The sequence below is a fragment of the Phaeodactylum tricornutum genome, chromosome 17 (assembly GCF_000150955.2).
Source record: "Phaeodactylum tricornutum CCAP 1055/1 chromosome 17, whole genome shotgun sequence".
Classification (NCBI taxonomy): Eukaryota; Bacillariophyta; class Bacillariophyceae; order Surirellales; family Neidiaceae; genus Phaeodactylum; species Phaeodactylum tricornutum.
In genome coordinates this window covers 1-22,262 of record NC_011685.1, presented here as the reverse complement: position 1 = coordinate 22,262, position 22,262 = coordinate 1, and the positions used below count along the sequence as shown (strand labels likewise).

General features: G+C 47.3%; 3 protein-coding genes across 3 annotated transcripts; 2 read left to right on the top strand and 1 right to left on the bottom strand.

Annotated features, from left to right (window-relative positions):
• The first annotated feature begins 4,871 nt into the window (after positions 1–4,871).
• PHATRDRAFT_48291 (predicted protein) lies at positions 4,872–6,806 on the top strand. The gene is made up of 3 exons (XM_002182848.1): positions 4,872–5,455; positions 5,578–6,264; positions 6,361–6,806. The coding sequence occupies exons 1-3, from the start codon at positions 4,960–4,962 to the stop codon at positions 6,636–6,638; spliced, it is 1,461 nt and encodes a 486-aa protein (XP_002182884.1). The 5' UTR covers positions 4,872–4,959; the 3' UTR covers positions 6,639–6,806.
• Positions 6,807–7,170: 364 nt separating this feature from the next.
• Positions 7,171–10,272, top strand: PHATRDRAFT_54883 (predicted protein; the record flags this gene model as incomplete). Its single annotated transcript, XM_002182847.1, is given in 3 exon segments — positions 7,171–8,312; positions 8,343–10,155; positions 10,173–10,272. Coding segments are annotated over 3 exon segments (2,940 nt in total), but the record flags the coding sequence as incomplete, so codon positions are not given.
• Positions 10,273–16,715: 6,443 nt separating this feature from the next.
• On the bottom strand, positions 16,716–17,419 carry PHATRDRAFT_38709 (predicted protein; the record flags this gene model as incomplete). The annotated part of the gene is made up of 2 exons (XM_002182718.1): positions 16,716–16,726; positions 16,762–17,419. 2 exons carry the CDS (start codon positions 17,417–17,419, stop codon positions 16,716–16,718), a joined length of 669 nt encoding a protein of 222 aa, XP_002182754.1.
• Between the last annotated feature and the right edge of the window lie 4,843 nt (positions 17,420–22,262).

Genomic DNA, 22,262 nt, shown 5'->3' with positions numbered 1-22,262 from the left:
ACACTCTGCTCAGCATTCTAGATGTGCTCAAGAGTACACCAGAATTGACACTCTCCCCATCCTGTGTACTAGGATGAGCTTCAGGTAGAACAAGGTCACTGGCTGTTACTGGGGTATAATGCATAGGTAGATGCAAAACAGAGAACAAAATTTGAAAAGCCAATGAAATTTGGAGCAGCAGGCTTGATAGCAATTTCAAAGTTAGCTGCTTCAAATGCACAAAAACTAGATAGCTTTTGCATGACTGCAGTAGATTTTGAAGCAAACAGATGATGATCAAAAAATAGACTCTTGTTGCAAACAAACAATTCCATGATTTTCCTTTTGTCTGCCTTGCAAGATAAAGTTTCACACTTTGCAAAAACATGGAGAGGAATAAAATGAACTTTTCCTTGATGCAAGATTGAACAATTCTCAAAACAACCATGGAGAATGGGAGTGCTGAAATTGGGATCTGGTTCTGGTGGTAACTCCTCCACACACTTTCGGATTTTATTGTGTGGGTTGGCATCATGCCATAGAGAACCCATCATGAGAAAAATACTGGGAGGATCAACCAACTTGTTGAAATCAATGGTAGCTTGGCTTCTAGCTGCCATCTGAGTTTCTCCAGGATCAGGAGGAATGCTGTTGTAGACCATGGTGGTATGTCTCTTCTGAAAGCATCCTGATTCCCTTGCAGAATTAAATGCAACACAAAGTAGACCAGTGGTGAAAGCACACTTCATGACAGAGACAAGGAGAGAACTCTTGTTTGTTTCAGGAATACATGAAGTACTCTTTGCAACACTGGGACAAAGAACTTGATTGACCAAATTTTTCGTAGGCACAACAGGAGTACTTGTTGTAGAAGAAACTGAATGAATGGTAAGCTCAGTGTCCTGATGGGCTTTCCCTAAACATTCTTGTACAGTGATGCTGTTCACAATTTTGCAGCTCACAACAACTCCATCAGAGTCAACTGGTAGATGATGGTTCACCAAAGCAACTGAAGGGAGATGGTGCTCTGGATACAACGAAATTTCGTTCTGATGCACTTCATGCTTAGGTTCAATAACTTGTTCCACATCTTTGTCCAAGTGGTGAGAGTTGTTGGGGGAATGGTCATCCTCCAAAACTTCAGCTATACTACCAGTGTATGGATTTTCTTGTTTTGAATCGTCACGAAAAACAGCAGTCATCAGTGCAGTTGCGCGAGACCACAAAAATTCTGGGGGACTCGAAATGTAGGGGGTAGAGGATCGTCGGTACAAACTGAATTCACCTCTTGTGAGAGAGAGCAAATCAAGATTGTCAAGTGGTCCACCTTTTGTGTTACTTTGGGTATCAATCCAACGGAAGAAATGCCGAAGGAGCTGTACGTGTCCCATAAGTAAACCAGTTGATTGACGGTTCACTGCGTCTTCAGTAGGAAATAAGACATAGCGAAGAGACTCGAGTTCGTTTTCAACAATACTAAGAAAACTCCCAAGTTTATCATATCCGTTGAAGCAAAGACAGAAACGAATCGGGTGTGCCGTAGAAAGGTTGAGTATGTTGTCCGTTAAGTGGGCAAAAACGGTTTCGTCTGACACCGGTTGTGCAAACGATGCCATGATGGCCGCAGCGAGAGAAATGACTCTCTAGGAAGGGAATGGGTCGCTCTCTCGAAATTCCGAAAATACTTAAGGGGTTCGGGTCCTCCGCCGTACCTAGGGCGGACAGTAACTATCGAGGGTTTGATTGCCCCCCGTACTCTTATTAACCGGTGAGTATACCCGTCCCAACCGGAATCAGGGTTGAGGTCCTTGGGTCTTTTGGTATCGAATACCTCACCCAGCCGGAGAAACCCGTAGTCACGAAGAAACTTGTCGACAAACCCTGAAGACTCCAAGGGGTTTTCGACACCAGTTACTCCGAGGAAGTAGGGTGGCGGCTCACAATGAATGAGTCACAGAAAACCGATAAATATCTCACTTAAGAGATACCTCTGACACTTTCAGTGACAAACACACGTGCAAGCGTTAATTATCGAACTGGGTACCGTGTGTACCTTGTCCGACAATGCCTTAAGGAAGTGTATCGTAATTTCAGACCAGTCAATCTGGAAGGAACTTACGGACTCACTTAAGGTTGTGTCTACCAAATTCTGTGCGACAAGCAGCAGTGATTTGACGAGAAATCAAGACTGTTAATCTGTCACGATATACACCACTGTACACCGTGGGACAAAACGCTGTTAGAAACAGAGTCTGGTAAGACTTGTGGGCGTTATTACAAACAACCTGAGATACACCTAAGCGGGCTTAGGGACTGTAAAACTCTACTCGCTGGCGACGCTCCCCTCGGGTTAGGCAGTGGATACGAGGACCTATGCAACAAAGGCAGTATGGATCAAAGAACTCAAAAAACAATGATAGAAGATTAGATTCTACAAACTAGTGCTTTTTGTCAGATCATATCCAAACTTGACTGCAGTCCTGGCAACTTCACCAACTAAACCTGAATCTTCCATGCTCACCATAGTATCCATATAATGCAAAATCCGTTCTTGCATACTTATCAAGGAATTGTAAGTATCTCTTGTAACACACATGGTATGAAAATTGGGTCATGTCAATTTGCATCTGTTTCCCTTGTGTTTCCATCCAAATGACTCTTTCCGTTGAATCCAATTGATTCCTTGGAGTTTTGGTGCAACTGAAGTCTCCATACTAACCCAGAGCCTTCTCAAAGTAAGTAGGGAATACTGCAAATCTTTGCCCATGTATCTTCTCACTATGCCATAATTACATAGGAATGCATATAATAAGGCCAATTCCACTGACATGTACACAACTTGCAGTAAACATGTATACACTTGATTTCTGCTTGTGACACACTTGTTTTGAGATAAATGTCTCAAAGACACACGGGACGGGTATATACCGTGAGAATTTCTTTTCGCACTGGACGCACAAGTCCATGAGGGGGACCAGCTCCATTGGACAGGCCTCAATCGGATGAAAGATACGCTGACAGCCTGCGGTGTGATAGTACAGATGCATAGCATCAATATCGAGACTGGTAGTTGTCGATCCCTGGGTGACACCGAGAGTGAGGAGCGACTCGAGTCGCGCACGCTACAACGGTGGCGGATCGTCCCCGTCGACGTCCACTTTATCCCGACGATATCGTCATTGGCCTCTACCCTCGCAGCTTTCTCCTAAACGTGCTGGGATCCTGTTTTGCCACGACCCCTTCCTGCAGATCCTCCTCCGCCTCCCTTCGCCAAGGCTGAACTCGCAGCGCTTGAGCGACCCGAAATTTTTTCCCGACGTCGCGGCGAGACTCCAACACTCACACGGCCTGTGCCTTTGCGTATATTGTTCAAGTAAAACTGTAATAGACGCCTTTTGGAGATTTGTAGAGCGCCTGCTAACAGTATGGAAAGACAGGGACTACTGGCTATTTTTTCGTCTCGCAAGTCACGGTCGTTTCAAAATCTAATTGTAAATCCTTCACTAAATCCTTCATTAAATCCTTCACTAAATCCTTCACTAATTTAGTGAAGGATTCAGAAACCTTCACTAATTTAGTGAAGGATTTGGAAACCTTCACTAATTTAGTGAAGGATTTAGAAACCTACACTAATTTAGTGAAGGATTTTCACGAAATCCGGGACTGAGTTCTAATCCTTAAGTGGATTTGATTCCGAAAATAGCTCACTTCGTAATTTTAACGCCTACCGGAAATTACCGCGTTTTAAAGTTTAAAAGCGTTAAAAACAACCCATTTCGGGCTATTTATGCTTGTGTCGTTGAGGCACGCCCCAGGAGTTGGATCAACATCCAAGTCACGGTCGTCTCATAATCTATTGTAAATCCTTCACTAAATCCTTCACCAATGTAGTGAAGGATACAGAAACCTTCATTAATTTACATTAGTATGAAGGATTTAGAACCCTTCACAAAATTAGTGAAGGATTCAGAATCCTTCACGAAATCCGGGAATGAGTCCCAATCCTTAAGTGGTTTAGATTCCGAGTATAGCTCACTTCGTAATTTTAACGCCTACCGGAAATTACCGCTTTTTAAAGTTTAAAAGCATTCGAAACGACTACTCATGGGCTACTCATTCTTGCAGCGTTGAGGCACGCCCCAAACTTTCTCGAGATGCCGAATGTATGAATCTATCCCGTGTATTATTACAGCGAACATTCACGGTCAATTCTTACTACGCTGTTTTGCCAGTTTGCTTGTTTCTACTTAACAATAAGTATAAGAATTATTTAACCCGATTTCTCCGTATTTCTTATCTAAGTGTAAGTGAATGTATATGCTTAGGTAGACCATTTTTGTTACAGACGCTGGAAGTGACATTGTCAGTGAGTCAGGCAGTCCATGCGATATTATTATAGTGCACTGTCCTTACAAATAATCATCAATTTTAGGTTTTGTTCCTATTTAATGCAAGCATTCTTCGTGGGTTTTTGGCTCAACAAACCCTCGTCCAATCCTGCTTGACGTCTTTTAATTTTGTTAACGATTCAGATTTTACTGGTAGTGAGTCTCAGAGTCAATTAAGCGGCAGTGGTTATCCCGTTTTCAGCTTACCGGTGTGTATTGGACTTCAATACCCTGGCAAACGTAAATTGTCGCTGCCACATTAAACCGCCTAATATTGCTGGCAGAAAAACTATAAAAATCGAAAGGCTATGAGAAGGCTTTTCCGGACATTCCTTTCTGGTAGGGATATCTAGAACAAAGTTGCGTCTAAATAAATGATTACTGGTCAGAATGAGAATACTTTACTAGTATCTCGTACCCTGAGCGGTGTAGGGAAGGATACTGGGAAGGCAATTTGAAGGAATGTTTTTGCTGTTGACAACATTTCATTAAGCAATGCATCAACAAACAATTGGGTTCACGTCAATTTCTTTCACCCGCAATAATAATTTGTTGAACTGGTAACTGCAAACTGTAAAGATTGTGACCGAGTATGAAGTTAAGTCTGTTGACCACTATTGCTGCATTCGTTGTGCTTCCTAATTCACACGCATTGAAACCATCAAAGTCTGGATTGCTTCTCACTCAACCTTGTCTGAGTACGACGGATAAACGGTACGATGCCAACTTCCCAAAGTCACTTGTTGTGCAAAACCCGTCATGGAAACAATACGAGGGATTATGGAAATTCACAGCAACAAATTTTGAAGGCGATGGCATCCCGGCTCAGCCTCAACCGCATGTTCCTGCTTTGAACTATCAACTATTGCCCTATACTCGAAGCGAGGCTGTAGCTTTCTACAATCATACCGCTGACGGCTCCAGAATGATGACTTACGGCTACTATTTCTACCGTCCTGCACCTTCATCCTTTTGCAATCAAACGTTGGAACCGCCATTCCAGAACGTAATTGGGTCGGGAGTTTGCGGAGTGAATGGTTTTGTCTCTGGCAAAGCTCATTATGGGACAAGCACCAATGAGAAAGAAGGTATGACTGGAGCCAGGAAATGACTTTGTGACTGTGAGCCGATCATTTTATCATCAAAATCTTACTGCAATTGTTCATTCTTGGACAATGCTGGCTTTTCAATCAATTTCATGGTCACTCAGGTGAACTGGAACTTTTTCGTTCTGTGGAATCTGGTGCTCTTGGTATAGATGTAATTGACTTTGATCCTCCAGCAAAAGCCAGTTGGATTGATTCAAGCACATTGTGGGGAACTACTACAATTGATGGAGTATTCAGCCAGACCCATTCCTATGTGTTCCTGAACAACAATACTGCCTTTGCCAGCCTCAGCGTAATTGATTTAATCACAAGTTCAAGACAAACCAACTACATTGCTAAAATGACAAGAATGGATGAAACTGAGTGGATTGCGGCGGTTGAGCAAACTTACAAAGACTACAATATAATGGAAGAGGACAAAATCCCTGTTCCTTTTAAAGACTTTTCCATGGATCCGGAGTGGTACCCGGCAGAGAAGGAATGGTGTGGAGGAGTGGGCAGCGATCCGGCATGCGTTGAGTCACCATTTCAAGAACCAGACGCCAAGTTGAAAACCGGTCCTCTTGTAGGATTTGTCATCCTTGGTCTTGCTTTATTCTGTGTCCCAATGTATGGGTTATACCGCTACCGACTTGGGCAACAGGTGCGCCGTATCAAAACCTGTTTCATACAGGGTATTGCCAAAAATATCAACATAGCTCCAACTCCAGGAGCACTTACCCATGAAAAGTTGTTAGAAGAGTTCCAACACATGGATAAAGACAACGGAGGTACCATTGAGAAAGCAGGTAAATCTCTTGCTAAGGAGCACTTTTGAATTGACATACTTTCCAAGGAAAATAAAAACATATATTAACTCTCTCTCTCTCTGCTTTGTGTTACAGAACTTAAGCAATGGATGGATGAGGGAAAAGTGGGCAAAATTTCAGATTCGGATTTCAATGTGCTATGGAGTGCTTTAGACATTGATGGCTCTGGATCTGTTGATTTCATTGAATTCTGCACTTTCCTAAGCGGATGCGGTGAGGCCTTTGATGAGGTCTACAATCACCAGCAGACTATGTCCAAGGAACAAAAATTGAAGTTTGCTTCCCAACGTTTTTCAACTCGGTCCCTTGCAAACAATGGCTGTATCTCAAACGATATAGAGGACAACTCTTAGAGAAGCTGGCATGGACAATATTTGCAAATTTGAAAAAGCACCATAACAGGCAATCACGGATTGCATTCACAATCTTCAGACTTGTATGGTCACAATTTTTCAAATTATATACTATGCAATAATGTAGCTGTATGCAAATTTATAGAACAAAATATCAAGCCTTCTTTACTAAAATCACTACCTAAAAAGACTGATTTGAAGAAAGAAATATATCCAATGGTAAACATATGTTTCAAGACCACCAGCACCTTTGTTTGGCTCTAACAGGCAGCCCCAAAATATTATTGCACTCACCTTAGTGTCAACTGGAATGACGGTTTTGAGTACCGGTTTGCGCGATGGCGCGCATTACTTGGGTTGTGACTGTTGATCAAACTCCTGGTAAGGACAACGTCTCACCAGAAGTTCAATCGCCTACTGCTAAACACCAAGTCGCTTCCGTCCCACACACAACGAATCACAGCCCCACACTCCCTACAAATATCCAAGAGTACAATGTAGACTCATAATCTTCGTAGTTCATCGTTTTCCTCAACTGTGATCTCCATCGTCGTTTTGTGTTCTTCAATAGAACTACGAAGCAACCCCACCGTCTTTACGCTCCTAACCCCGCCCTACCGCCCATCCGCAACCTCTTCGGTCCCGATGTCGACCTCGGCTCATTTCAAACTGAGCGACTTTCCTCACAAAGTCCTCGACCCGATCGCCACCCTCACCGTCCCACCGACCTACGCGACCATCAAGCGTGCCCAACGCCAGCTCATGACTAACGCCGCCGCCATTCCCACACTCAACGGTGGTGGCGCCCATGGCCATATGGCCCTGACCTTGACCGCCCTTGCCTACGCCGACATCAGCAACGTCCCGTTCGTCATTCCCGTCGCCCCTCCGGCCAATCCGCCTCCTGGTGCCACGCAACCGCAAATCACCGAAAACAACCGCATTCATCAACACGATGCCGACATCTACAACCTTTATGTCGCCGTCAACAACGCGCTTCGCCAGCAACTTCTCGACGCGGTTCCCCGCATTTATGTCCGCGCCCTCGCCCATCCCATGTTCGAGTTTAGCAACGTCACGTGCCTCGACTTGCTCTCGCACCTCTGGACCAAATACGGTACCATCAAGCCCGCCGAGCTCCAGAAAAATTTCCAGTCCATGTACACCCCTTGGAACACGACCGAGCCGCTTGAATCAGTTTTTCTTCAGCTCGACGAGGCCATCGCTTTCTCTGTTGACGGTAACGACCCCATCTCGGAAGCTGCTGCTGTTCGCGCAGGCTACGAAGTCATTGCGCACTCGGGCCTGCTCCCCCTGGACTGCAAAGAATGGCGCAAATTGCCTACTGCTGCTCACACCCTTGCCCATTTCCAGCAGCACTTTTCCCTGGCCGACGAAGACCGGCGCCTCACGGCAACCACCGGTTCCCTCGGATACGCCAACGTGCTTGCTGCTGCCCCCTCTCTCGCTCTTGCCACGACCTCCGACACTCTTAGCCTTCCTTTCTCCGCGCTCTCTGTGTCCCAGACTTCTGTCTCTTCGCCGGACATGACCTACTGCTGGACCCATGGTACCAGCAAAAACCGACGCCATACAAGCGCCACGTGCAAGAACAAGGCCCCTGGCCACCGCGACGACGCGACCGCCACCAACACTCTCGGCGGCTCCACCAAGGTTTGGACGGCTCCCAAGCCCCCTGAATAGGAAAGAGGGACGGCTACGCCGATGGTTAACTCTAGTAATACCGATTATTTAAATCATATTACTAGTCTTAATTCATCTGTAGTCCCCTCCCCGCCTAGTCCCCATACCTCGGCCATTGCCGACACCGGTTGCACCGGCCATTACATCACCATCAACTGCCCCCACACCGACAAACGTCCTGCGAATCCCAGCCTTGCCGTCCGTGTCCCTAACGGCGCCGTCCTCCGCTCAAGCCACATTGCCACCCTGGCCCTCCCTGGCTTCTCCCCTTCCGCTTGCCAGGCCCACATCTTCCCCGGGCTTGCCTCGCACCCACTCATTTCGATTGGGCAACTTTCCGACGACGGCTGCACTGCCACTTTCTCAGCCACTAGCCTTGAGATCCACCGCGACACCACACTACTCCTCTCCGGCACTCGTGCACCCACAACCGGCCTCTGGCACCTCGATCTTACCCCCGCCAAGCCTCCCAACACGGCCCATGCGCTTGTTCCGCACACACCCCTTGCCGACCGCATCGCTTTTGTCCATGCCTCGCTCTTCTCCCCGGCTCTCTCCACATGGTGCCAGGCCCTCGACTCCGGCCACCTTGCAACTTTCCCCGACCTTTCCTCCCGCCAAATCCGCAAGTATCCACCTAGTTCCCCTGCCATGGTCAAAGGTCACCTTGACCAACAACGCGCCAACCTTCGCTCCACCAAGCTTCCCCCTGTCTGTCCCCCCACCACGACGGAACCCCCAGCCGCCGCTGTGCCCGACTTTGATCCTCCCGACGCCCACCCTATCGCACGCACACACCATGTCTTTGTTGCCCACCAACGGGTCACCGGTCAAATCTACACGGACCAACCGGGCCGTTTCCTCACTCCCTCAAGTGCCGGACACAACGACATGCTTGTGCTCTACGATTTTGATAGCAATGCCATCCATGTCGAGGTCATGAAGAACAAGTCCGGCCCCGAGATTCTTGCCGCCTACAAACGCGCACACTCTCTCTTTACCCAACGCGGCCTCCGTCCCCAGCTCCAACGCCTCGACAACGAAGCCTCTACAGCCCTCCAATCCTTCATGACCTCGGAACACGTCGACTTTCAGCTGGCACCTCCCCATCTGCACCGTCGTAATGCCGCCGAACGGGCCATACGTACCTTCAAAAACCACTTTATTGCTGGCCTCTGTACCACTAACCCGGATTTTCCCCTCCATCTTTGGGACCACCTCCTCCCACAGGCCCTTATCACCCTAAATCTTCTTCGTCGCTCCCGCATCAATCCCAAGCTGTCCGCCCACGCCCAGCTTCATGGTGCTTTCGATTACAACCGCACCCCGCTTACTCCTCCCGGGACTCGCGTCCTAGTCCACGTCAAGCCGTCCGTCCGCGAAACTTGGGCCCCCCATGCTGTCGAAGGTTGGTACCTCGGCCCCGCCCTGAACCATTACCGTTGCCACCGCGTCTGGATCACGGAAACACGTGCCGAACGTGTTGCTGACACCCTTTCCTGGTTCCCGACCCGCATTCCCATGCCTGCCGCTTCGTCCACCGACCGCGCCCTGGCCGCCGCCCGTGACCTAGTCCATGCCCTCCAGAATCCTTCCCCTGCGTCTCCGTTCGCCCCCCTCGATGCCACCCAGCACAAGGCACTCACCGACCTTGCCAATCTCTTTGCCACCGTGGCCGCCCCGGCCGCCGACGTCCCTGCACCTGAACCTGTGCCTCCGGTCCGTCCTCCTACCCCAGCACCTCCCCCTGCTCAGGTCCGTTTTGCCGTTCCTCTTGTCACGGCCGAACATGCCCCTGCACTTCCGAGGGTGCCCATTCCGGCCACAGCACTTCCGAGGGTGCCCACCACGGCCACCTATCACTCTCGCACCCGCAACCCCGGCCGCCGCCGCCGCACAGCACGCAACCAACCGGTAACCCCAACCCTAGTTCCGGCGCATCCACACAACACCCGCACCCGGCCCTTTCTTGTCCCGGCCTCCGCCAACGCTGTTGTCGACCCCGCAACCGGCGCCTCATTGGAATATCGGCACCTGCGCTCCGGCCCCGACGCTCCCGATTGGATTTGCGCCGCAGCTAACGAAATTGGCCGGCTCACCCAAGGTAACCCACCCCACAGCACCACTGGCAGCCAAACCATGCACTTCATCGCGCATAATGCCATTCCTCCCGGTCGCAAAGCCACCTACTTGCGCATCGTAGCCAGCATTCGCCCTCAAAAGGCGGAACCCAAGCGCATCCGGTTCACCGTTGGTGGCAACTTAGTTCAGTACCCCGGAAAGGTTAGCACCCCAACTGCTGACATCACCACCACCAAGATCCTCTTCAATAGCGTCCTCTCCACGCCCGCCGCCAAGTTTATGTGTATTGACATCAAGGATTTCTATCTTGGCACCCCCATGGCTCGGTACGAATACATGCGCATCCCGGTTCCCGATATCCCTCCCACCATCATGGCTCATTACCAGTTAGCTCCACTCATTCACAACAACTCTGTTACCGTCGAAATCCGCAAAGGTATGTACGGCCTTCCCCAAGCCGGTATTCTCGCCCACAATTGGCTTGTTGAACACCTTGCTGCGCACGGCTACGTTAAGACGAAGCATACCGCTGGCCTATTTCGACACGTCACGCGCCCTATTCAGTTTACCCTAGTTGTGGACGACTTTGGAGTGAAATACACTGGCACTGAACACGCTCAGCACCTTATTGACACTCTCCAAGCACTTTACACCATCACCATAGACTGGGACGGCACTCGTTATCTCGGACTTACACTTGCTTGGGATTATGAGCGTCGAACCCTCGACATGTCCATGCCCGACTACATCGACCAAGCCCTAACCCGCTTTCAACGATCGCCCCCTGTTACGCCTCAACATGCGCCTCACCCTTGGACCCCTCCAACTTATGGCGTTGCAACCCAACTCACACCAGTCCCTGATACCACTGAGCCTCTCGATGCATCCGACAAGACCCACCTGCAAGAAATCATCGGAACCCTACTTTATTACGCTAGGGCTGTCGACTCGACCATTCTCGTGGCTCTCGGCACTCTGGCCTCGGCACAGTCAACTGCAACCCAAGCAACCCTTCACGCCGCCGAACATTTACTTGACTACTGTGCTACTCACCCACATGCTACAGTACGTTTTCAGGCTAGCGACATGTGTTTACACATTCATAGTGACGCTTCCTACCTTTCCGAGTCGAAAGCCCGTTCTCGTGCTGCCGGTCATTTTTTCCTCAGCAGTCGACCCCAAGATCCCAATGCTGCTCCCGCTCCGACTGATCCGGACCCTCCGAATAATGGCGCCATTCACACGCATAGCTCCATCATGTCCGTTGTTCTCTCGTCGGCCACCGAAGCAGAACTCGGTGCCCTCTTTTACAACGCCAAAGACGCCACCGCTTTCCGGGTCACTCTGGACGAGCTTGGCCACATTCAGCCACCTACCCCTATTCAGACTGATAACGCTTGTGCCTCCGGCATTGCCAACAAAACCATCAAGCAACGACGTTCTAAAACCATTGACATGCGTTTCTACTGGGTTAAAGACCGCGTCGAGCAAAAACAGTTTATTATTTACTGGCGACCCGGCCTCACAAATTTGGCCGACTATTTCTCCAAGCATCATTCTCCCGCACATCATCGCAAAATGCGCTCGCACTACCTTCTCGAAGAGTCACCCACCAATGACATAGCAACTTCTCATTTGCAGCGAGGGTGTGTTGATCAAACTCCTGGTAAGGACAACGTCTCACCAGAAGTTCAATCACCTACTGCTAAAAGACAAGTCGCTTCCGTCCCACACACAACAAATCACAGCCCCACACTCCCTACGAATATCCAAGAGTACAATGTAGACTCATAATCTTCGTAGTTCATCGTTTTCCTCAACTGTGATCTCCATCGTCGTTTTGTGTTCTTCAATAGTGACACCCAAGGCAAGCATGTCAAAACTAATCTTGTGTGTTTTGCCCACAAATCCCAACACAGATGGTTTTGGACAAGCACAATCCCAGCTGAGTATTCAGAAACAGGATGTGACTGTTTTGGGACTCAATTGTTACCATGCTAAGGAGCATTGTGTCACGGTATAGTACCATGTGACATGTCTCCTAGTGATGTCCTAAGGGGAGGGGTATCCCAGAGTAGTAACTATATGCCTCGCTGAATAAAATTTATCCATAAACTCTTCCTAAGTAATTCCTCTGGGATAGCAGGGTTTCCCTCTGGGATGTCTAAGTAATCCCTCTGGAATAGCAGGGTTTTGCTCTGAGATATCAGGGTTTCCCTCTGGGATCTCAAATATGGTTAAAGCTACTACTCTGGGATACCTAACTTGCTGACGTCCAGCATACAGCCTTCACAGTCAGTTGTCCTTCCGCGAATTGTTTGTGTTGTGTACTCCCTCTGGGATATCATATCCTTCCTCTGGGATATTGGAAAACCCCTACGTCAAGCGGTACATGAGGGGTTCATATCCCTAAGTCTATCTGACAAGTCTATAATCTTATGTTTTTACGCCTTTGATCGTCTACGAAAGTATGCGGGATCCTTTTGGTTCCTTAGACGATTCTAGCCCGTTATTGTTGCAGTTTTCTAGTTTATCAGACCCAGTAGTTCTATGCTGAGGTAGCGGGATCAAAGGTAGTGTTTTCGTTGTGTTTTCGAGTGTTTGAAGTGACCGCTGATTCCGATTGTGCCTGGGGAGGTAGGGTAAATTACCTGGCTTTTCATGTTGTTTTTAAGTCGCGGATGCCTGCAGAGGCCTGGAATATACTGCCAGTTTCTTGTAGTGGTCCACGTGATAGACGTGTTGATCGGTTACTGGGTTTCGTATCCGTCTAACGGTCTGAAACGAGGCAAATCTCCATGGTTGGACGCATCCATGAATCTCTTCATCTATCGAAGAAGGTGCATTGCACAAAATTGTATTGTTTGCTAAAAGCTCGGGTTCTGAGCATCATTCATGAGTGGATGATAAGTAGTATGCTTATACGAAGCAGTTACTTATTCAACAATTATTATCGGAATTGTACCGCAAGGTAGTCGCGGATCCTCCACTCTGATAGATATTGGTTAAATATCTCGAACGGATGAGAGCGACAGATGTTTTGTGTTCGCTAGTGTTCGTTGCGTACTTATTGTATGGTTATGAAACGGTACTCGTTATCGATATCATTTATTCAAGTCTATATGTGAAATTCACATTTGATGACATCAATGATCAATAATTCTCGTGTTCACGTGGCGTGAGAACACTGAATGTTCTAAACCAACTAACAGAATTTTATGAGTTTGTGATACAGGAAGAAAGAAGAAAGTTGACCATGGCAGCCGCTTTAGCTCAAGTTTGAAATGCTTTACAAGCAATTGGTATTGTTGATGTTGAACAGCATGATGCTATTACTGATTCGATTATGTCTATGGATGTTTTCGAGATTGCGACGGATGATTTTATCAAGGATATGTGTAAGAATATTCGTCGTTCCGGGGGTACACTCCCAAATCCTAACGCGGAAGAACCAGGAGCACCGGCTGTGATTCCTTGCAATGGTGTTGCAATTTCACCCACTGCAGAGGAGCGTCTTGTCTTGTTGGCGTACTATGTTTGTCATTTGAAGCGCACTTCTCTGATAAGATTCTACCTGCTTACGAGTGTATTTGTAGAATACGACGAAAGAGTAGAAGTTGGGGGGAAAGCCTCGTAGAGGCTCCGATTGTTTTAATCGGTAGGTTTTTAGATTGAGATTGTGAGACTAAAATATAGATTCCAAAATGAAACCTTTTGTGTTGGAAACAGAATGTACAAACGTAGAAACCCCGTAGCCAATGTACTGGCTGTCGAACCATTGACATAGTTTTTGTCGAGATGATTGGATCACCTATGTGATTGCCAAACCATCGAGTTCGGATGGTGCCAACAGTATCTGTTGACAACTTTCATCTAGGGAGACCGTATGGTAATCAGGAATATTTCGTTCCTAGCATATCAGGTTTGATAAGACAAGTCGTCTTATGCGCCTCATGCAACGGAACCAGAGTTGTGTATGTTGCAAACATTTGGGTGCAAAACGCAAATATTTGGTTTCCTATGAGACGCTTCGTATTTTCCTCCGGCATGCCACACACGGGTAATGAACCCGACGAGGACAGTCGTCTGGCCACTGCGTCTGTCCTACAACAGAGCCAGGAAAAAGGAAATGGCAACGAGGCCAAGATCTAGAGCTAGTGGATCCTAGATAGATGTTCCAACAAACAATGCTAAGGCTAAGCAATTCTATCTACAACGTAGTATCAAATTGTAGCATTGTGTGGCTATAATTTATCACTCCCTTCAATCTTGTAGTCCGGGAGTACAAAATCCGGGCGAAAGATTGGTTCCAAAAAATTTGAAAAGCGAAGGTCTTATTGCCCTTGGGTCAATAAAGTATGTGACGAACGAGGAATTTGTGTTGTGGACCAGGTAGGCATTTTGTCAACGTGTCGGCCAAATTTGAGCCGGTAGGTTCATGTGCGATCCGCATTGCCCCGCTAGCAATGCTTTCGCGAACCTTGTGATAAGAAATAGCATTATGCTTTTTCTTGAGTACGGACGAGGGAATCGTCGCACTGGTGACAACACTCATGTTGTCACAAAATACATTTGCGGGACCGTCAATAGGTATAGCAAGGACACGTAGGTTGTAACGCAATGTAATGATCATTTCGGAAGCGATGCGCATAGCAACAAATTCAGATCCGTAAGTCGAGGCTTCGACTGTGTTTTGTCTCTTAGAGTACCAACGAATTGGTGTGCCATTGATAAAAGCGAGTATGCCCGTAGTGGAACGTCGCGTGACGGGGCAATCTGCGTGGGCAGCGTCGACAAAGACAGAAACTTGCACAGCGCGCCCTAAAGGTGGGGGCATATCCGGGGGCAATTCTTCTTGTGCGTCGGGGTATTGTTCTTTCCAAGAAGGGTTGACAAAGTTAATATGCGAAAAATCGCGCGTGTGCGGGTCGCAGAAGAGTTTGGAGTTCAGGTGACGTTTGAGGTAACCGAACATGCGGAGGACAGCATTATAATGTCCGATCCGTGGTCTTGATTTGAAGCGAGACATTAAACCGACTTCTTGAGTGATGTCGATCCGACCGAGTTCCGACGTCCATGGTAGAATGCCGGTGAGGTAACCCGATGTATCTAACTCAGGGTGATATCCGTGAGGAAGCGGGGTCACAATGCGACTGCTGCTAGGCAGTTTTTCACCGAGCGTCTGCTCGATGTTGAGAATTGCGTTTGTTAAGTACTGTTTTGCAGACATGTACCACGCTTTGGTGCCATCGTTAAATGTATGCACTCCGGTGGTTGCCCCCAGAAATGTTTTGGGTGCAGAACCGCCCTTAAGTGTATAAGGGATATTTTCAAGCGCTTTTAAAATTGCTTTTCTGTTAGTATCGGCTGAAACGATTGTTAAATCGTCAATGTAACTGATAATATATTCATAATATTCAGTTTTGTCAAGCCTTTGTGCCTTACGAAACCACATATTGGGGTCCGCTTTAGACGATACAAAACCCAGGAATCTGAGGTTTTGTGCAAGATGAGAGTGCCATGCGGCACCGCTTGATATATAACGCTTTCGCGATTAATACGACTTTGCCTTCGTGTTCACCGAACTCGGGCCCGGCGATTGAGAAGCCTTTTTCGCGACAATTGGCATTGACGTATGCATTTCCGATGTCAACTGACACAAGGTCAAGGTTATTGAGGCTTGCAAGGAGGAAGCCAAGGCGTACGCTCTCGCGGGAGGCGACGCTAGAGTAAGTATCTTTGTCTGGTGGGTCGGTGACGTGTCCGCCGGCGACGAGTCGGGCTTTACGCCGGAAATCCATTTTTACATCGAAAATGATCCACATGGGGATTCTTTTGTAGTCGGAGGGCGCTCGTTCTCCCTTATCCTTGATAGTGAAGGTTTTCATGCTCTCAAGTGTATCCATTTCTTTGCGAATTGCATCGCGCCAGAGGTGATTGCCGTTCTGCTTGTCCAATTCGTAAGCGTTGGGTACGTTGCGAGGGACTTCTATTCCGTATTTGTATCGATTTTTCTTTTTTCGCGTCTTGGCAGCACGGATCCATCGATCGGCCTTTTTCAGCGCGGTGGGAGCCCAATAAGAAAAGGCATGTTCGGATAAGAGATCGTGGTTGGCCGCATATTTGGCCACCGGGTAGGGATTGCTCTCCTTCAAAGAGGTGAGGGGCTCCCAGGTAAATTCACCGTTGGTCCATTTTACGCGTAGAAACCATCCACGCGTACGTCCCCGACCACCGCGGGGGCGTTTTTGATGATCGACAATATCATCAAAGGTGTACCATTCATTTCCGTCATTGTCGACCTGCTTATAAACAGCATCAATGAGAGCTTGGTAACCGTGGACTTCCTCGGTACCGTCGTCGAATTCGACAACGAAATTTCCAGGGTCGTCGTTAGGGACTGGAGTACCGTCGCGATTGCGCTTGATAACTCGGCCCTGGCGCTGAACCGCACCCGAAGTGAGTAGAACGTCAGTACCAATAATTAAGGAGGTGGGGTCCTGATCCGGTGAGTCGTTCTCGAAGAAATTGTCAACCGTGAGCCCGGGATCCAGTTGAATATGGTCATCCCCTTCGTTCAGATCGTATAACACATGTCTGTTACGGGTGTTGCCATCGCCGGGATCGTCGGATCGCCGAGCGACTTTCATCGCTTCGTCACGGCGGAAAGCCGGCGCTTTGATTTTGTTGCCGAGGGCGAAATCAGAAGGCTGATAAGTCTCCCTTATGGCGGCGTCAAAAGTAGCGAGGGCAGTCTGCAGAGCAGACGAATCGAGGTTTTGGAGGGGTGTAACAGTAGATCGAGTGATTACAGTACCCTTGTCCGTCAAAATATGGTAGCACAAGGCTTGGCCCACATTGGTTACAATACCTAACCAACGGCCGACTTTGGCTTTATTTAGTGGAAATTTGACATCGGGATTGTCAAAATACTGAACTGGTTCGAAAAATTCGAAAACCAGGATTTCAGAAATATCATGGGTGTCGCCAGTCATCGCAGTAATAGGCGTGATCCAGGCCAGCGCTTTTCGTGCCGTGTGGTTACGTACGAAAATGACGTAGGCAAGGGCGTAGTCCCATAATTGTTCGGGACACTTGGTGGTTTCGAGAACGAGGCGCGTGTGAATGCGCGCAGCACCAAATTCGTGTTCGCAACGATTTTGCCACGGAGAGTAGGGTTCAGTGACCGTCGTCTTTATCCTAAGGGGAGGGGTATCCCAGAGTAGTAACTATGTACCTCGCTGTATAAAATTTATCCAAAAACTCTTCCTAAGTAATTCCTCTGGGATAGCAGGGTTTCCCTCTGGGATGTCTAAGTAATCCCTCTGGGATAGCAGGGTTTTGCTCTGAGATATCAGGGTTTCCCTCTGGGATATCAAATAAGGTTAAAGCCACTACTCTGGGATACCTAACTTGCTGACGTCCGGCATACAGCCTTCACAGTCAGTTGTTCTTCCGCGAATTGTTTGTGTCGTGTATTTCCTCTGGGATATCATATCCTTCCTCTGGGATATCATGTATTCCCTCTGGGATATCAAATAGGGTTCGAGCTACTCCTCTGGGATACCTAACTTGCTGACGTCCGGCATACAGCTTTCACATTCACAGTCAGCTGTTCTTCCGCGAATTGTTTGTGTCGTGTATTTCCTCTGGGATATCATATCCTTCCTCTGGGATATCACCTATTCCCTCTGGGATATCAAATAGGGTTCGAGCTACTCCTCTGGGATACCTAGCTTGCTGACGTCCGGCACACAGCTTTCACATTCACAGTCAGCTGTTCTTCCGCAAATTGTTTGTGTCGTGTATTCCCTCTGGGATATCATATCCTTCCTCTGGGATATCACCTATTCCCTCTGGGATATCAAATAGGGTTAGAGCTACTCCTCTGGGATACCTAACTTGCTGAGGTCCGGCACACAGCTTTCACATTCACAGTCAGCTGTTCTTCCGCAAATTGTTTGTGTCGTGTATTCCCTCTGGGATATCATATCCTTCCTCTGGGATATCACCTATTCCCTCTGGGATATCAAATAGGGTTAGAGCTACTCCTCTGGGATACCTAACTTGCTGACGTCTGGCATACAGCTTTCACATTCACAGTCAGCTGTTCTTCCGCGAATTGTTTGTGTCGTGTATTTCCTCTGGGATATCATATCCTTCCTCTGGGATATCACTTATTCCCTCTGGGATATCAAATAGGGTTCGAGCTACTCCCCTGGGATACCTAGCCTGCCGACGTCCGGCATACAGCTTTCTGTTGTTATTTGCGAATTGCGTTTGCGTCAGCACGTTGTGTGGCTTTGTCGGCCATACGTACAGCCGTTTTCTGACTCTGGAGTACAAAACTTGCTGTCAATACAGCTTCTACAGGATTTTTTCGTCGAATTTTTCTATACTGTTTACACGGACGGCATCATGCTTGCAGCTACGATGCAGCATGAGAATTCCATCGACCGCGGACATCTTTTGCGGGTATACCTGACTACCACCGGGCAAGACTAGTGATGATGTAGGTTGCTGATTTGGAGCGAAATTCGGAGCGTTTTACGAAATCTGGCTGGTACTTCATTTTCAGCAGACTCGCCCGCTGCTGTGTGACTTCCCGGAAGGGGGAAGACGATGTAAAGTCCTTCCACAAGAGTTTTCGGGAGCAGGTAAAAGCGGCGCACCGGGAGCAGGATAATGGCAGTGGTTTGAAGAAGCGCTAAAGCAAGAATTAGGCGCCTTGTAGGACAATCAGGAAAGAGAGCAAACAAAACAAGCGACGGTCGAGCAAGAAGCAAACGACGTACCAAATCGAGCAACACGAAACAGTTGCGCTGGCCCTATTGATAGCCTGGGCTCTACAGAAACAACATCAAGTAGTCTTCTTTAAAATTAGAATTTGTTACGCTTTCTCAATTTGCTTGTAGTATCTGTAGACATTCTAAACACATGTTGGTTGCATTTTGTTTGATGATTAATTTATCTTCTATTTCTATTGTGGATTCTATTTGGCATTACTTGTTCAACCCCCCACACTGCCTGCATCTGCAACTTTCTTGGTCACTCCCATCATGGTTTCTTTGCGACGGATAGTAGAACTCATGGGCTTGTGTAGTCAAGCGCGGTTTCCTGCTGTCACAGATAGAGTGATCCAATACAACTGCTACTTTGCCGACACCGACTTTGGTCAACCCTTCGCAATTGGAAGAATATCTATTAATAGTGTCCGTATTCTTGATTTGTAGGATACAGCTTTGGTATCATTGCCTTCCGTTTCCTACATTGCGATCGCAGCACGGCTTTTTCCATCGTCGAAAATCCCTTCGTTCGCTCCGAACGGCACGCTTGCATTGTGCCTTTTGACAGCACACGTGGGCAGTTGCAGCCAACAAATGGTTAACTTTGTCCCAGGTCGACAAATTTGGTTTCACCATTGTTGTTGTCGAAGTTGTTGTTGTTGGCGCTGCCGCCGTTGCCGTCGCCGTCGCCGCTGTTCTCGTCGTCATCGCTGCTGTTCTTGTTGTTACCGCAGACAGCATCAACACAACCGATCCCAACCAATGTCAAAACAAAGACAGCCAGTTGCTTCCCAGCCGGACAAATTTGATCACGGTTCCCGCAGTTAATATTTTTAGGACGTGGTTTTGGTCATACCATCATCTTCTGTTTTGACCATTGCAACTGCGTACCATGAAAACAATCTTCGGGTAAAAACGGCTTGTTCGCGTCGTGAATTTTTCAGAAGGTGTCATCTCCAATTTGCCTTCCATTGTACACAGCATATGTGGATGTTTGGTTTCTGTTGAAAGTTTCTGGCTTATTCACGTCCAATGGGGTTCAAATATACATTTAACAAATAAGTAAAGCAACAAGATCTATGTACAATTGATTGGGATTGTGATTTATGAACATTTAATATAGTGCATATAATAAGTCAACTTTGGCTCTTGTCCAATGGGGTTCAAATTTACATGTAATAAGTAAGTAAAGCAAAAAGATATATGTACAATTGATTGTGATTTATGAACATTTAAATTAGTGCGTATAATAAGTCAACTTTGGCTCATATTCGTTTTTTCTGGGGCATATAAATTGCGCAATATGATCTATTTACACTTAATGAAGAGGAATGAACACTGGGTATGAAGTAATTACATGGACCATATGCATCAACTTGGATTCCAAATTGTTTTTCTGAAGTATATAAGTAATTCAGTATAGGTGAATTCATTTTGGTGACCCAGTTGGGGATTTATGAACATGAGATCACCATGCAAAAAAGCCTGGACACAAAAGAAAAGATTTTGCCAATTTTCTGTCAGGTCCTTTTTTCTCTTACTGTTAGATTTAAGTCACCTTCAACACCATAGCAGCAACAGATGATTCTGCAATTCCTCACTAACAATTTCCAAAAAACTACTCCCTAAGGAAAAGGAGATCCCTGTGTAGTAAATTTATACATGAATGGATATTTTATCTTTACACAGGGATTCATTTTTTACTTAACGCATCCCACTGGGATCCAAAAAATTCCCACTGAGATTCAAAAAGGGTGAAAGTTACTCCACAGGCATACCTGACTGGCTGACGTCTGGCAAACACCTTTCACAGTCGGTCGTTCTTCCGTAAGTCGTGTCTGCGTTTTGTGTTGCTTACGTACAACTGTGAACAGTCAGTCTCGGCCAAAATGGACTCGCCTAATGGGAGGGAGATCCCAGAGTAGTATAATCATTCAATACTGTTTAGAATTTATCCAAAAACTACGCCTAAGTAATTACTCTGGGATCTGTCCTTTCTTCTAAGTAATTACTCAGGGATCAGTACCGGACCTCATAGGAATTACTCAGGGATCTGTCTTCGCTTCGCAACCTTATTCGATTGTCTGTTCCAATAGAATTCGGTACCCGATGAACTCTTATCCGTTTGTCTGAGCCTCCCGTTTCTGTCTCCCCGCTTCAGCAATATTCAGGCTGCCTTGAATTCGGTTTTCCCGCAAGTAACCGGAAAGAGCTTCTTTGCGGTGAATTTGTAGAAAACCCCTACGTCAAGCGGTACATGAGGGTTCAGATCCCTAAGTCTATCTGACAAGTCTATGATCTTATGTTTTTACGCCTTTGATTGTCTACGAAAGTATGCGGGATCCTTTCGGTTCCTTAGACAATTCTAGCCCTTTATTGTTGCAGTTTTCTAGTTTGTCAGACCCAGTAGTTCTATGCTGAGGTAACGGGATCAAAGGTAGTGTTTTCGTTGTGTTTTCGAGTGTTTGAAGTGACCGCTGATTCCGATTGTGCCTGGGGAGGTGGGGCAAAATACCTGGCTTTTCGTGTTGTTGTTAAGTCGCTGATACCTGCAGAGGCCTGGAATATACTGCCAGTTTCTCGTAGTGGTCCACGTGATAGACGTATTGATCGGTTACTGGGTTTCGTATCCGTCTAACGGTCTGAAACGAGGCAAAATCTCCATGGTTGGACGCATCCATGAATCTCTTCATCTATCGAAGAAGGTGCATTGCACAAACGTTAGGGTTAGGGTTAGGGTTAGGGTTAGGGTTAGGGTTAGGGTTAGGGTTAGGGTTAGGGTTAGGGTTAGGGTTAGGGTTAGGGTTAGGGTTAGGGTTAGGGTTAGGGTTAGGGTTAGGGTTAGGGTTAGGGTTAGGGTTAGGGTTAGGGTTAGGGTTAGGGTTAGGGTTAGGGTTAGGGTTAGGGTTAGGGTTAGGGTTAGGGTTAGGGTTAGGGTTAGGGTTAGGGTTAGGGTTAGGGTTAGGGTTAGGGTTAGGGTTAGGGTTAGGGTTAGGGTTAGGGTTAGGGTTAGGGTTAGGGTTAGGGTTAGGGTTAGGGTTAGGGTTAGGGT

Bases quoted from the DNA above. Each gene is read 5' to 3' on its own strand.
- PHATRDRAFT_48291 (XM_002182848.1), top strand. From the start codon at position 4,960: ATGAAGTTAAGTCTGTTGACCACTATTGCTGCATTCGTTGTGCTTCCT. The intron at 5,456-5,577 runs GTATGACTGGAG...ATGGTCACTCAG, and splicing joins AAGCACCAATGAGAAAGAAG to GTGAACTGGAACTTTTTCGT. The intron at 6,265-6,360 runs GTAAATCTCTTG...TTTGTGTTACAG, and splicing joins AGGTACCATTGAGAAAGCAG to AACTTAAGCAATGGATGGAT.